The sequence below is a fragment of the Panthera onca genome, chromosome D2, assembly GCF_046562875.1.
Source record: "Panthera onca isolate mPanOnc1 chromosome D2, mPanOnc1 haplotype 2, whole genome shotgun sequence".
Taxonomy (NCBI): domain Eukaryota; kingdom Metazoa; phylum Chordata; class Mammalia; order Carnivora; family Felidae; genus Panthera; species Panthera onca.
Window position 1 is genome coordinate 55170518 of NC_138349.1, and position 16460 is coordinate 55186977.

General features: G+C 51.1%; 1 protein-coding gene across 5 annotated transcripts in view; it reads right to left on the bottom strand.

The window, feature by feature from the left end:
- CDH23 (cadherin related 23) overlaps nt 1-16460 on the bottom strand; it is a 414296-nt gene that overhangs the window by 22137 nt on the left and 375699 nt on the right. For all 5 annotated transcript variants that reach the window (XM_078434342.2, XM_078434344.2, XM_078434341.2 and 2 more), the window contains 9 exons: nt 9615-9836; nt 9188-9307; nt 8364-8544; nt 5055-5188; nt 4300-4509; nt 3654-3761; nt 2118-2220; nt 648-773; nt 119-322 (listed from right to left, as the gene is read on the bottom strand). In XM_078434342.2, coding sequence (XP_078290468.2) covers nt 119-322; nt 648-773; nt 2118-2220; nt 3654-3761; nt 4300-4509; nt 5055-5188; nt 8364-8544; nt 9188-9307; nt 9615-9836 — 1408 coding nt within the window. The remainder of the gene's footprint in view (nt 1-118; nt 323-647; nt 774-2117; nt 2221-3653; nt 3762-4299; nt 4510-5054; nt 5189-8363; nt 8545-9187; nt 9308-9614; nt 9837-16460) is intronic.

Genomic DNA, 16460 nt, shown 5'->3' on the forward strand with positions numbered 1-16460 from the left:
CTTCCCACTGCAGGTGAATTCTGCCTCCAACCTGTGGGGCTCTCCAAGGACCATTAAGCAGCTCCTGCCTGGGGCCCGGGGCCCGGGGCCTGGGGCCCGGGGCCTGTCCCTTGCTTACCTGGCGGACAGTTCTCCAGCAGGTGGACTGTGAGGGTGGGATGGCTAAAGGTGGGCCAGTTGTCATTGTCATCCAGTATGGTGACCAGCAGGTCGGCTGTGCCATTGAGCAGCCCAATGTCCTCAGCCAGCAGCAGCAGCTCCAGGACCGGGGGTGAGAAGGCTTCCCGGTCAATGATAACACCTGACCTCACCGTCACCACGCCTGGTGCCCGACGCCACCAGCCGGGAGACACAAAGGAAAAGGGGTACGGTGGGGAGACAGGGCAAGGACCAACCGGGAGGGGACAGAGAAAGACAGGGGCATGGTAGGGGAGAGAGAGGAGAGAGGGGCAGAGAAGGCGACACAGTGACTTTCTTCCCCAAAGGCTTAACAACCAGTGGAATGGAGGTTGTGAGGAATGGGGTCTCCATGGGGAGCCTGGATGTCACTGAGAAGGGAGGCCCTAGGTCTAGCAGTGGGTCACTCCCACCCCAGCAGAAAGACTTGGAGCCCGGCTCGGAGTGCTGGGGTGGCACAGAGGCCTCACCCGTGCTGTTGTCGATGTCGAAGAGGCCACCCTGGGAGCCCAGCAGCTGGTAGGTCACCACGGCGTAGACGTCCAGGTCCGCGTCCAGGGCCAGGATGGGCCCATTGAGCACCGTGAGGGGGGTCCCTGGGCCAGGGGGAGAGGGGTCACCGCAGGGCCAGTCTGGCCCCCGCCCTCCCCCTCCCCCGCCCGTGCCCCCGTGAGCCATGGCTGACGATGGATGAGAGGGAGGGAGGTGAGGTGGACGGGGTGGGGGAAGCCCTGGGCCGGGCTGCGGCAGCCTTGGCAGACTGACGCAGATGCCTGGGGAGCAGCCTCAAAGCCCTGCTGGGGAGAAAACACAACAGCGGTGAGCAAGCCCCTCCGGCCCGCCCGGAGCGCGCCTGCCTTCCCAGCAGCCTTTGAGGGTCGCTCCGTGGGAGGGTCGGGGGCTCCCTGAGCGTGTGGGCCCTGTCTAGCTATGTGCTTCCAGCCCAGTCTGTCCATACAGGTGTACAAGACGCTCCCTATAGGCGTCTGGTTGTACCCGGCTAGGCACACCCACGAGCGTGCAGGACTTCGTGTTCACGGTCATGAGCACACATGTGCACTGAGCAGGAGCGCTGGCAGGCCTGGGATCCCCCCTGGTTGGGCACCTGTCTGCCTCTGCAAGCGGGCACATTTGCGCACGGAATGCACTGTGTAGGCCCCTACCCATGTACCTAGGTGTGTCTGTGCACATGTGCAAGCCCACACGTGTGCCCGGATACGGGCAAGTACTGGCACACACATGTGTAAGCGGGTGCACAGGCAAGATTAAGAAACAGAGTGGGGACGCCTAGCCGGAGACAGGAACGTCCTACGTAGCTCACCTCTTTCTGATTTAGGACCTAAGCTTTCGGGTCTGGGGAGGCTGGAGGCGGAGTAAGGGGCCCTCCCCGGGGACACAGTGAAAAGGAGATTCTATCCCTCTGAAGGGAGGCGGGGCTGCTCGGTGTGTGCGGGGAGAGGGCTAGGCTGGCCTACCCAGGGCCGCTTGGTCCCCCTCCTCTGATTCCAGGTGCTCCCTGAGCTTCCAGAAGCCTCTAAGATGCCCTGGGCTCCTGGGGTGAGGGAGCAGGGAGGGGCGAGCAAAGCCCCTCCTGGGTGGTCTTCACACCTTAATTGCCCCTCTTGGGGGGCGGTTATGGGGCTGCTTTCAGACTCCTTCGGGGACCAATGACCACAGGTGTCTTTTCCAAGCAGACCTATGGCCTCTTCGGTTGGTCCTCAAAAGGTGTGGCAACCAGGGGCCCACCAGCCCCTCAGGGCTGTGCCCCTTCCTCCCTCCATACGCTTGTGCACCTGCTGGGTCTGTGTTCAGCCAGGTGGCGAGGCTGCCTCCCCAGCCAGGCTCCAGCGGGGCCCCTATCAAGTGCAAGGGAGGTCCTCAGGCATCTGGGGCCTGGGTGGTGCCTGCAGCAGGAGTTCCCAGGTGGGTCTGGCACCTACCAGCGGGAGAGTTCTCCATCACCTCTGCCTGGTAGGTGCTCTGGGTAAAGAGGGGATGGTTGTCATTCTCGTCTGCCAGAAAGACCAGCAGCAAGTCAAAATCCTGAGGGAGGCACAAAGGGAGGTTAGGTTGTAGGCCATGTTCTAGCAAAATGCTCCAGTTGGACGGGAGCTGAGAGGTGGCGGGGGGGGGGGGGGGGTGGGTCAGGGCAGAGAGGTAGATAATTAAAAAGCCTACCAGGTCCAGAGACCTGGGTTCAAGTCCCTGATGTGCTAGCAGCTCTCTTGGTGCCCCGGGGCAAATCATTTCCCCTATTGGGCCTCAGTTTTCCAATCTGGCAAACGGGAATCCTAACTCCTTCACAGAGGTATTGTGAACTGAACAGGATGGATGCGAACAACATTTAATCGTGTTCCATCTGCTGGTAAAGGACTTCAGACCGGAAGATGAGTCTTGGCTTTCAGACCCTGCAGGCCTGCCTGATGCCCCAGTCTGGGCTCAAACAAACTCTCACCCAGTGCTGTACCTCCTGCCTTTCCAAAACCACAGTATAGTCCTTACTCAGAACCTCTCCATACCCCTGGACGCTATCTCCATTGCACAGCTGAAGAAACGAAGGGCCGGAGGTGGGGCGGCTATTCAGAGCCACAGGGCAGGCTGGTGGCAGAGTGGGGACCAGCCTCCCCGCTTCTCGATTCCCACCACTTAATGCTGCTGCTTCCAGGGTGATCCGCCCTCCTACAGCACAGGCAGGGAGGGGGATGAGAGCCGGGGGGAAGAGGAGGAGGTCGGAAGTGAGAGGAGGGAGGAAGGAAGAAAGGAGAGGAACGCCAGATGAGGGGCCCGCGGCTTATGACCACCTCCAGCCGAATGTCTCCTGGGCTTATACAGATGGGGAACCGGAGGCGCAGAATGAGCAGCGCCTTGACCGAGCCAGGCAGCCAGTCAGAAGCAGAGCTGAGATGAGCCAGACCCGAGGACTCTTGGCCAGGGCTCTGCCCCAGACCTCATGGGCTGGGAATAGAGGGCAGACTCCTACCCCCAAAGGGACTGCCTTGCGACACCCACCCCCCTCCTAGCAAAAAGATCCAACTTTCTTGGCTTTTGAGGGAAAGCCACCTGGAAAATGCAACCCTCTCAGAACCCCAGAGTATGAGCTTCTGAGTGCAGGCCTGTGTGCACACACAGCTGTGGCGTGTGCCCAAGTAGCAGTGGTGTGGGGAGGAAAGATGACGGCTGGCGTTGAGTGTTGGCCACGTGCGAGCCACTGGGCTGAGGGCTGTATAGACACTGGCTCCTTCGAGTCCTTTCCACAACTTTGGGGTAGGGCTCGTCTTCATTTTGCCGAAGAGAAGGAAAAAGGGATACGAGAGGAAATCTACTTGCCAAAGCCACACGCTCAACGGCAGGCACAACGGGGATTTGGACCCAGCACTCGCTTACTCTAAAACCTGTGCATCTGATCCCCAGGCATACTGCCTGCCACCTCCAGCGTGCAGTCCCACTCCCCGCCCCCCCGTGTCCTCTGGCCTCACCCTCCTGGCTATGCGTGGGTTCTCCGGGTTGTCCTTCACGGAAACGGTCAGCTTGTACTCGGGGATCCGCTCACGGTCCAGTGGCCGGTTCACGGTGATGACCCCTGTCTGGGATGTGGACGGCTGGTGAGCTGAGCAGTGCCCCGTCCCCCACTTTGGGCTCTGGTCCACACTGCTTCCCCCGCGGCTCCAGGAATAGCTGTGAATTCTCTCCCTAAATCGCCAGAGATACGGTCTAGAAGGCCATAACGGGCTGGCAGGGTCTTGCCAGAGCAAAAGAGTGATTCCCCGATGCCCAGGTCTTGCTGTCTCAAAGGGTGGGTCCCCTGAGGGTCCCGTGGTGCTCAAGCTGGTAGGTAATACTCCAAGAGGACGACGGGGACTTGCTGGTGCATCTTGGTAATGAACCAAGAGGAACTCAGGCTCTGGCTCCATCTCTGCACGTGACAAGCCTTGGGGATGACAGGGACCCCAGAGATGGCTTAGCTGGAAATCCAAGATTCCATACCACCCAGAGACGCCCATGTCCCAGCACAGGGCAGAAGCCTGGGGAGGAGATTGAACCAGAAGGAGCCCAGATAGCGGAGCAGAAAAGCCTCTAGGGCAGGGTCCTCTTTTCCCAGAGGAACCCTGGGGGCCTCCCTACCGTGGCATTGATGGAGAAGGCCCGCTCTCGGTTGCCTGCAGTGATGTTGAAGGTGAGGAGGGCGTTGCACCCGCTGTCAGCGTCACTGGCCAGGATGTGGGCGACGAAGCTGGAGACGGGGCTATTCTCACTGATGGTGATGTTCATGGGCAGATTCAGCAGCACGGGGTCATTGTCATTGATGTCCAGCACGCGAATCCCCACCAGCATCTGGGGCACGTTGGGGAAGAGAAGGAAGTGGTGCGGGATGAGGAGAAAAGGGGGCACGGCGGGGAGGGAGAAGAGAGAAGGAAGAGAAGGTCGTGTTAGACATGGTGGCGGAGGCGGAAGGGATGGGTGAGATGGGGCAGGAGAGTAAGGGCGATGGTAATTGACAAAGGAAAGGTACAGGTGGTCGCAGAGAAGGGAGAAGACGAGGAAAATGGCAATAAAAAAGGCAAGAGGATGAAAGTGAGGATAAGAAGCAAGCAGGATGGGCGAAGGGGCAGAGACGGGGCAGAGGGCTGGGTGGCGATGGCAGAGTGACAGATGCGGAGGCCGGGCTGTCTGGGTGGGCAGAGCTCTGAATGGCCACGGCCGCCAGGCCCCAGTGAGCCCCAAGAGGCACTGGCAAATCCGGTGGGGGCCCTGAGGGTCTGGACTGACTCCCAGTCAGCCTGTGGCCTCTGGGTACAGGGTGGGCATTTATAGAAATCTCTATGGACAGTGAAGGGGTCAGTGAGGGGAAGCCAATGGAATGGGGCCCCAAGACTCACCATGGAGCTAAGTGGAGGCACCCCTCTGTCGCGGGCACAGATGGTCAGGTTGTAAAAGGCAATGGTCTCCCGATCCAGCTCCACATCCTTCCGGACACGCAGCACCCCCTCCACAGGAGAGATCACAAACTCGCCTGGGTGTTGCCCAAGGGAGGTGGAGTTAGCTGGGAATGGCCAAGAGCTGTGGGAAGCCCAGGCCTCTCCCTCCTTTCTCCAGCGAGCCTTCCTCAGCGGGGGTGGGGGATAGCTGGGCTGGGTCCTCCTGTGCCCCCTGCTTCCGATCCACAGGGAACCTCGCTTGGGCTGGCCAGGGCGGGCGCAAGGGGGACAGAGAACGGCTAGGGGTGCAGGTGCTCACGGGCCCGCTTATAGCCCAACGTGCCTGAGAGGCCAGGCTGGTTTCTTTCCCTGGGCCCCGTGCAGGGCAGGGACTGACCCTGAGTAAGAGGGTTGTGTTGAAAAAGTGGGGCCCCTTTCTACACAAGCACCCTCTAACCACCACTGACCCAAATCACTATTGATCAGAAACTGATTAGCGAGGGTCTCGGGTACTTTGTAACGTGCAATGTCTTCCAGATGCCATGTCTTGGAAAACCGGATATTGGGGACTGAAGGAACGCCTTGCTAGGGGTGAGGCACCGAGGCAGGACAGAGCGGGAGGGACTGAGGGCACGGAAGCCCCCAGCTGCTCTCCCTACAGCCCTGGTATCGAGCCACAGCTGGTGTGCTGTGTGTGGTGTGCAGAACACAGGGTTCTGCCAGGTCTGGGGCCACCCCGTGGCCTCTAGTCAGACCTGACTTCTTTTCTCTGATGTTCTGGAAAACCCTCAGCTGGCCCTTTGGCTTCCGTCCTTATTTTGGCTTGGCTGAGGGGGCAGATGTCTGAGAGGGTCTACAGCAAGAACCTCAGATCCTCAGGCTGATGTGGAAGGGACCTCAGAGACCATTGAGTGTCGTTTGGAAAACGAACTGAGAGTCCAGAGATGTGTGACGACTTTTCTAAGCTCCCATAGCAGTTCTCGCCAGAACCAGTATTCAAATCCAGGGCTCTGGGTCTCAGCCCGCTGCATCCTGGGACGGTGGTCTTTCCCGACACCACCATCAGAGTGGATCAGGGCAGGAGGTTTGGGAGGGAGGGGTGAGGACGGAGAGCGGTTGGAGGGGAAGGGCGGAGGGGAGCAGGTGGGAGCCCAGGTGGACAGAAGCAGGGCAGCGAAGGCGATGGAGAAGACGGGCAGAGGCGAGCATGAGGAAGGGGGGCTGCCTCTGTGCCCTCCCCCGGGACCTGGGGACAGAGAGAAAGCTACTTCCTTTCACTTTCCCTTTGACACCTAGGGGAAAAGGCCCAGAGCGGGGCACTGACTTGCTCTGGAAACACAGAGCACAGGGGCATGGCGAGGGTGAAGGCCCAAATGCCCAGCCATTCCCTCTCCCTACTCTTTCCACCCAAACTCACCACCCCTGCCTCTCTGACTGCAGTAACAGCCCTCTGTGGCCCACCTGCACCCTCACAGGCCGCCCCCTCCTAGAGAAGTGGAAACTGGTTGGAGCCGGATTTCCTGAGCCTGATACTCCAAGGGCTCACGAGAACTGGGGATTCCCTTTCTAGGGGTTTCCCAGCCCTGTCTCAGCCCCTTGACCATGTGCGAACAGATGGCCTCCTGCCCGCTCTCCAAAGCCAGCTGCCCTCTTGAAGGAAGGAAAGCGATCCTGAGAACTCGGGGCGGTGGGGGGGCAGGTCTAAGGCTCTGGGGGACTGGGCCCAGGCTAGACCTCCATGAGATCAGCTCGAGGAATGAAGATCAGGGAGGTGGGCGGGCCAAGGGCCCCCACACTACAAATTATCCTCAGTGGCTTGGCCCCAGGGAACTTCCTGCCATTCTACTCCTTCCGGAGATAGGGGTTAAAAGCAGGGACTTTCTGGGGCGCCTGGGTGGCTCGGTCAGTTGGGCGTCCGACTTCAGCTCAGGTCATGATCTCACAGTTCGTGAGTTTGAGCCCCGCGTCGGGCTCTGTGCCGACAGCTCGGAGCCTGGAGCCTGCTTCAAAATTCTATGTCTCCCTCTCTCTCTGCTCCTCCCCTGCTCATGCTCTGTCTCTCTCTCTCCTTCAAAAATAAATAAAAACATAAAAAAAAAAAAAAAGCAGAGACTTTCCATCTGCATCCTGACTTCACTACTTTGTGCCCTTGGGCATGGTTACTGGGCCCTGCCTCGATGTCCTCATATGGAAAATGGGCCAATAAAGAGGTGCACTTGCAGGGGTGAGCTGGGGCTAGACAAGGCCGGGTCCACCTCGTGTGTGCTGAATCCGTGGCAGGTCTTGGTATCATTAGGGGGACGCCGAAAGGAAGGCCAGGCAGTCCTCTGAAGGAAGTGGGGGCTTTCAGGGAGGATGAGGGTGTATGAAGGGTCTGAGGAACGGGCTTGACTGACAGCTGCAGGTCCCATATCCACCTTCAGGTCCTGAATCAGTGATGTTCATTGCCTGTGTCTTCCAACTGGAACGCATGCTCTAGAAGGGCGGGGATTTGGGTCTCTTTTGTACCATACTGTATCCTCAGCACTTGGCATATGATTGGCATATGGTAGGTGCTCAATAAATATTTGTTGCGTCATCAATTAAAAATCAGGATGTTTCACAAAGATTTGGATTTCTAGCTTTTCTTTTGAAAATGGGAAGACCTGGCCTATCTGGGCCTGCATTTTGACATGGCCACGCTGGCAGGAGCTGAGCTGCAGGCTGTTACAGCCCCCGCTACTCCCTACTGTCTTGCCTAGACCCCTTCTCCCATGTATGTCTCCTGCCTGACACCAGCAGGCATTTAAGTTTGGAATTCCTACTCTATGGAAACGAGTGGAAACTGACTTGAGGAACCTCTCTGGCCAGGGCAAGCCCTGCTCTTCACCCCAGGACAACCACTGAGGTAGCTGTGAAGGCTCTTCATGGTAACAAGATGCACAGAAAAATCTGGGTGCTGAATGCATCTAGGGGGTCCTGATGGTTTGGGGCAAGGATATTCATCCTCCCTCTGTGCTGGAGTTATTTCTCTGGGTATGACACAGGGGCATTTTCTATCTGATTCTCAAAGGGGTCTCTGACCCTCCAAGGCTACCAGTCTCTGTTCCCGGATTTCAGAATGTTCTCACATATCCCGATGAAGAAGGGGTGGGGAGAAGAGTATTTCCACCATCTGATGGGTGGGGGAAACTGAGGCCCAGAGAGAGCAAGGCCACGGCTCCTAAGTAAGGTGGGGGGAGAGGCCCCCAGATTGTGCCGCCCTCCACGCCTGGCTCAGGCCCCACTCACCCAGAGGGTCTCCGTCCACGATGCTGTATTCCACCTGCCCGTTGGGGCCCGAGTCCTGGTCATGGGCCAGGAAGGTCCACACTCGGGGTCCCGGCTGGCCCTCGGTGACGTCAAATGGCCCCTCGTAGTCTCGGGGGAAGGTGGGCACATTGTCATTGATGTCGTTCACGTTCACAAGCACCTGAGATGGTGGATAAACTTAGCTGGGGCTGCATCCCAGCCAGCCCTGTGCTGAGCTCAGTTCTCTCATCTGTGAAGTGGGTCTGATAACCCTGTCTCATCAGGTTGATGCCAAAATCCTCAGGGATCGTGGATGGGGGAAGGCCTTTTAAGCTATGTCTGTGGATGAGTTACTATCATTGTTAAAGCCTTTATATGGGCTTCATCATCACATTATTAATAGTTACGCTCCAACCTTTATTTATTGCTGCACTGTGGTCATTCCCCATGGTCTCATCTGTCCCTCCCACACCCTGACAGTTTTTATTATCTCCCTTTTATGGAGGAGTGAAGCAAAGCTCAGGGAGGTTAACTGACTTGCCCAGCGTCACACAGCTAGGAAGTGGAGAGCAGGGGTAGGAGCTTCTGTTGGTTTGGCCAGAGTTTGCGCTCTTCCCGTGAAGGGGAGGAAGGCAGGTGTCACGATCTGTCTGATAGATGCGGCCACACAGAGAAGTTCAGTAAGATCCTCAGTCACACATCAAGTTCGGCTCGGTTGCCAAGACCAGGATAGGGGTCTTGGATTTAGGTGTTTCTCCCGGACAATCTTTCTGGGCCCTGTCCTCCCCAAGTTGAGGCTCTGTCCCACCCACCCACCCACCCACCGTGGTGGTAGAGGTGAGGCGGTGAGATAAGATGGGGCACTGGTCCGTGGCAGTGACCATCAGAGTATAGCGGCCATGGCTAATCTCATAGTCCAGCTCCTTGGCAGCACTGATGATGCCCTGGGGGGATAAGAGAGGGGACAGGGTGGATCAATGGATGGTGGATATGGGGCACCCCAGGGACCAGCTTCTTCATGCGGTCCCCTCAGACCACCCCAGGAGGCATGTTCTGACATCCCAGCCAGGATGGGGAACCTTGTTGCCATCCCACCCAAGCTTGCCTCCTTCTGCATTGGATGCCCCCCCGCCAAGTTTCCTCCAGACTCCCATCTTTGCTCTGCTCCCATCTCCCATGAAGTCACTAAGGTCCCTTCTAACCCCTTTAGCCAGCTGAACCTCCTCCTAAACCCCGCCATCAGCTGCTGACCGTGTGTCTGTCGATACGGAAGGTGTTGATGATGTTGCCTGCGACAATGGCGTAGTTGACTGTGCCATTGGGCCCCTCATCCAGGTCTAGTGCCTGGATGGTGATGAGGCTAGCATTGATTGTGTCTGGGCCCTCGTCCAGTAAGATCTCGTAGTGGGGCTGCTGGAACACAGGTGCATTATCGTTCTCATCCACGATGGTCACGTACACGTGAGTGGTGGCCTGTGGAGAAGAATACGGTCAGGTTCCTCGCTCAGTTGGGTAAGACGGTTTGACCAGTGGAGCCAGCTGGATATTCTCCTAGGCTGGGATCACTTAGCATGATACAATATGGTGAGAGAAAGAGAGAAGGATGAGAGGGTGGAAAGTCACAGGCTGGTAGAGGAGGAAATCACAGAGGCTACCAAAAGCCGAGCTAGGTAACTGTTTAGGTCCAAGATGGCACTTACATCACTGCTCCTTTGTCTATGCCCATGACAGACATCACTAATCAATTGTGGCACTGCTGAGATGCAACCTCATAATCCTTGTCAGCACAGCGATCTAGTGATTCAAACTGACATATGAGATGAATCCCAGTAACCAATCCCCTAGCCCACAGCTTTGTTTGGGCCAGGGCCTTACTGACCCTGGGCTTCCTGCTAGATCACGAAAGTTAAGAATGTGATGTTCTCAGCCCAATACAATATTAAAATTCACCCACTGTTCATGTAAATGGAAGATACCTAATTTCAGCATGTTTAAGAAGGAAGACATTGGGTTTGGGGCAATTAAATTGGCAGAACTTGTTGAACCATGAAAAAGAAAGCTCACAGAATATGACTTCACTGTAAGAACATTTTCTGCAATATGCTGTCCTGTAATTGGCCATTTCTGGCTGATGCTTGGTCTAATAAGACCACACAAAATATCTAGCCAGCTGGAACTCAGTGATCAGCACTCAAGAAACAGAGAGAAATTATTGATGTGGCACTTTACAAGCAGAGTACATAAATGGGAGAAAGAAATTAGTCACGTGCTGGTATTCTCTGTTCCTTGCACTGCCCCCCTTCCTTTTTCTGCTTCCCCACCTGGGAGGATGTTCCCTGTAGACTGTTTCATCTGGGCTCCTTTGCCATGTAGCTTCCAGAGGGGTTTTAGAAACAGGAAGTCCTGGAAAAAGCCAGGAGGAGGGAAGAAAGAGAGGTGAGGGCATTTCTTCCACACTCCTTCCTCTCCTCACTGCAGTTCTGCCAGTGGCTGTGTTTTTCCAGCTGGGTGGCCCTCCTTCCATGGCTCTAGCTCTCCCTGGGCTCATGTCACCTCACCTCCTCTCATTGTCCTTCTGGATGCATGGGTGGTAGCCGCTTCCTGCAGTTGCTGGTCTATGGGTGCTTCACCAGCCCTCTGTATATAGTCCCTCCTTAAACTTGCTTCAGAGGAGCCCTAAGTGTGCCATCTGTTTCCTGCCAGGACCCTAAGACAAACCATAATCAGTGACTAATAGAAGATAATAAGGTTATAATAATGCAAAAATGCCTGGGCAGAGAGACTATGACTAGGCCATTGCCAAGGCCAGAGAATAGAAAGCAGGTGATACAAAAAGCTGGATGGAGACAGCTTGTGTACATCTTTTTTTCTGGGGCTTTGAAACCTACCTTGGGTGGCTCTGGAAACCCCTGTGGGGAGACCGACAGAGAGCAGTAGACCTACAGCCGAGAAGATTGTCACTGCCTCTGAGGAGGCAATGGGTCCACTGAGCTGCGGCTATGGATCTGGGAGAGGTGGGGGTCATGTGGTTGCTAAAATTGTTTCCCAAGCAGGTAGGGTTGGCAACCTTGAGATAGAGCTCTGTGACCTTGGGCATACCACATCTCCTTTCTAGACTTTTTCTGTTAATAAAGAACCTGATTTTATATCTAAAGTCCCTTCTAGTTCAAGCATTCTGGGGTTCTGGTGTGCTGTCATAAGTCATGTGGAATAAATCCCACTATCAGGGAAGCATTCATCTGGGTCTTAGAGTCTCAGTGAATCTTTTTATTTTTGTTATTTTTTAAAATTTATTTTAGAGAGAGAGAGACAGAGCGTGAGCGGGGGAGGGGCAGAGGGAGAGGGAGACACAGAATCCGAAGCAGGCCCCAGGCTCTGAGCTGTCAGCACAGAGCCTGACACGGGTCTGGAACTCACGAACTGGGAGATCATGACCTGAGCCGAAGTCGGACGCTTAACTGACTGAACCACCCAGGAGCCCCTATTTTATTTTTATTATTATTATTTTTAAAATTTATTTTTGAGAGAACGAGAGGGAGAGAGAGACATACAGAGCATGAATGGGGGAGGGGTGGAGAGAACGTCAGCTCAGAGGCTGACGCGGAGCTCGAACCCAGAAACGGGGAGATAATGACCTGAGCCGAAGTTGGACGTTCAACCAACTGAGCCACCCAGGCACCCCTCGATGAATCTTTATTAAAACAGTAATCACACACAGAGGGGAAATGCATTATTTTAACATTTCTCAAACTTTTCTACCGGAGTGGAGAGGGCACTTGCATAGACTTTGAGGTATACTCTGAAGTGTCTGTCTTAAGAAGGAAATACCTTCAAAGGGGTGCCTGGGTGGCTCAGTCAGTTAAGTGTCCGACTTGGGCTCAGGTCACGATCTCACGGTTTGGGAGTTCGACTGTGCTGACAGCTCAGAGCCTGGAGCCTGCTTCAGATTCTGTGTCTCCCTCTCTCTTTGCCCCTTCTCCGCTCACACTCTGTCTCTCTCTCTCAAAAAATAAAATAAAACATTAAAAAAAGAGAAGGAAATACCTTCACAATCTCTCATGTTATCTTTGAAAGCTCATACAGATTTTACAGTCTTCTCCATAATGTGTTTGTGTTAGTTTTCATTAACAATAGTGGTAGGGATTTATGTCCCCAACATAGAAACACCCAAATGTATAAAACAAATATTAACAGGGGCGCCTGGGTGGCTCAGTTGGTTAAGCGTCCGACTTCGGCTCAGTTCATGATCTCACGGTCCGTGAGTTCGAGCCCCGCATTGGGCTCTGTGCTGACAGCTCAGAGCCTGGAGCCTGCTTCAGATTCTGTCTCCCTCTCTGACCCTCCCCCATTCATGCTCTGTCTCTCTCTGTCTCAAAAATAAATAAACATTAAAAAAACCCAAATATTAACAGACATAAAGGGAGAAATGGGCAGTAATACAATACTAGCAGAAAACTTCAATACCCCACTTACATCAATGGATAGGTCATCCAGACAGAAAATCAATAAAGAAATATTGGCCTTAAACAACATATTAGACCAGATGGACTTCGTAGGTATATACAGAACATTTCACCCCAAAACTACAGAATACCATTCTTATCAAAAGCACATGGAACATTCTCTAGGATAGATCACATGTTAGGCCACAAAACGAGTCTCAGTGAATTCAAGAAGACTGAAATCATATCAAGTATTTTTTCTGACCACAGTGGCATGAAACTAGAAATCAAAAGAAGAAAATGTTAAAAAAACCACAAATACATAAAGGCTAATAAGCAAATGTTACCAAATGACCAATGGGTTAAAAAGAAATCAAAGAGAAAATAAATACCTTGAGATGAATGAAAATGGAAACACAACTTTTTAAAATCTAAGGGATAAAGCAAAAACAGTCCTAAGAGGAAAGTTCATAGTGATACAGATGTACCTCAGAAAACAAGAAAACATCCCAAATAAACAACTGAACTTTATACCTAAAGGGACTAGAAAAAGATCAGTCAAAGCCCAAATTTAGTAAGAGGAAGAAATAAATATCAGAGTGGCAATAAAATGAAGACTAAAAAAACAACAACAGCAAGATCAATGAAACGAAAAAACTAGAAACGTGCAACCTTTCAAGATTGAATCATGAAGTAGAAAATCTGAATAGACTGATTACAAGTAATAAAAATGGATCAGTAATTTTAAAACTCCCTCCAAACAAAAGTCCAGCACCAGACAGCTTTGCAGGTGAATTCTGCCAAATATTTAAAGAAGTGTTCGTAGTTATCCTTCTCAAATTATCCTAAAAAAATTGAAGAGGAAGGAATGCTTCCAAATTCCTTTTTTGAGGCCAGGAGTACCCTGATATCAAAACCAGGCAAACAGACCATGAGAAAAGAAAATGACAGGCCAATATACCTGATGAACATAGGTGCCAAAATCCTCAATTAGCAAACTGAATTCAACAATACATTAAAAGGATCACATACCACAATCAAGTGGCAATTATTCCAGGGATGTAAGAATGGTTCAACATTCACAGATCAATCAACCTGATACACTACATTAGCAAAATGAAGGATAAAAATCATATGAAAACTTCAATAGATGCAAAAAGAGCATCTGACAAAATTTAACATCTATTTATGATAAAAACTCATAACAAGGTTGTATAGAAGGAACATACTTCATCATAATAAAGGCTATATATGACAACCCCACGGCTAATATCAGTGGTGAAAAGCTGAAGGCTCTTTTCCTCTAAGGTCAGAAATAAGACAAGGATGTCCACTCTTACTGCTTTTATTCAACATATATTGGAAGTCTTAGCCACAGCAATTAGACAAGAAAAAGAAATAAAAGGCATCCAAACTGGGAATGGAAGAAATAAAACTGTTACTATCTGCAGATGACATGATACTATATAGAGAAAACTCCAAAGACTCTACCAAAAAAACTATTAGAACTGAAAAATATATTCAGAAAAGTCACAGGATACAAAATGAACATACATAAATTGTATACTAATAACAAGTTATCAGAAAGAGAAATTAAGAAAACAATGCCATTTACAATTACATCAAAAAAGAATAAAATACATGGGAATAACTTTAACCAGAGTCAAAGACCTGTACTCTGAAAACTTTAAGACTGATGAAAGGAATTGAAGATGACATGAAAAAATGGGAAGACATACCATGCTCATGGATTGTAAGAATTAATATTGTTAAAATGTCTGTACTACCCAAAGCACTCTACAGATTCAATGTGATCCCTATCAAAATACCAAAGGCATTTTTCACAGAACTAGAAGAATCCTAAAACTTGTATGAAACCACAAAGACCCCAAATAGCCAAAGCAATCTGGAGAAAAAAGAACAAAGCTGGAGGTATCATCCCCAAGGTTTCAAACTATACTACAAAGCTATAGTCCTCATGATAATGTGGTACTGACATAAAAACAGACACAGAGATCAACAGAATAAAACAGAGAGTCCAGGAAAAAAACCCCATGCATATATGGTCAATTAATCTATAACAAAGAAGGCAAGAGTATACAGTGGGGGCAACTGGGTGGCTCAGTTGGTTAAGCTTCTGACTTCAGGTCAGGTCATGATCTCATGGTTGGTGAGTTTTAGCCTTGCATCAGGCTCTGTGCTGACAGTGCAGAGCCTGCTTGGGATTCTCTCTCTCTCCCTCTCTCTCTGCCCCTCCCCCACATGCTCACTCACTCGCTCTCTCAAAATAAATAAACTTTAAAAAAGAATATACAATGGGAAGAAATTTAAAATGGATTAAAGACTTTAATCCATAAAATACGGCCTGAAACCATAAAATTCCTAGAAGAAAACATAGGCAATGAGCTCTTTGATATAAGAGCAACACTTTTTTTCTTTTTAAAATATGTTTATTTATTTTGAGACAGAAAGAAAGAGAGTGAGAGTGAGGAAGGGGTGGAGAGAGAGGGAGAGAGAGAATCCTGAGCAGGCTCTGTGCTGTCAGTGTGGAGCCTGAGGTGGGGCTCAATCTCATGAATTGTGAGATCATGACCCGAGCAGAAATCAAGAGGCAGCCGCTTAACTGACTGAGCCACCCAGGTGCCTGCCTCTCTCTCTCTCTCTTTCCTTCTTTCCTTCTTTCCTTCCTTCCTTCCTTCCTTCATCTCTCTTTCCCCTCTCTTTCCCCTCTCTCTCTTTCTTTTAAATGTTTACTTAGCAATTTTTATTTTTTTTGGCTCAGTCTCTTCAGACAAGGGCAACAAAAGCTAAAATAAACAAACGAGACTATATCAAACTAAAAAGCTTTTCATGCAAACCATCATCAAAACAAAAAGACAACTACCGAATGGGACAAGATAATTGCAAATCATATACCCAGTAAGGGGTTAATATCTAAAATGTATAAAGAACTTACACTACTTAGCAAAACAAATAACCTGATTAAAAAATGGACAGAGGGCCTGCATAGACATTTTTCCAAAGAAGACATACAAATGGCCAACAGGCACATGAAAAGATGCTCAACATCACTCATCATCAGGGAAATGCAAATCGAAACCACGATGAGATATCACTTCCCACCTGTCAGAGTGGTTAAAATCAAAAACACAAACAGCAAGTGTTGGTGAGGATATAGAGAGAAAGGCAAGCTTGTGCGCTGTTGGGAATGTAAACTGTGGAAAATGGTATGGAAGTTCCTTCAAAAGTTAAAAACAGAACTACCGTATGATCCAGTAATTGCACTCCTGGGTGTTGATCCAAAAAATACAAAAACACAAATTCAAAGGGATCCATGCACTCCTATGTGAGCAGCAGCATTGTTCTACAACGGCCAAATTGTAGAAGCCCAAGCTTGTTCTACAACGGCCAAATTATGGAAGCAGCCCAAGTGCCCATCAATAGATGAATGGATAAAGAGAGATGTGGTCTATAGACACAATGGAATATTACTCAGCCACAAAAAAGAATGAAATCTTGCCATTGTGAAGACATGGATAGACCTAGAGAATATTATGCTCAGTGAAAGGTGGTAGAGAAAGAAAAATACAGTAGGATTTCATTTATATGTAGAATAAAAAAAACCGCAAATGAACAAACAAAACAAAACAGCAAC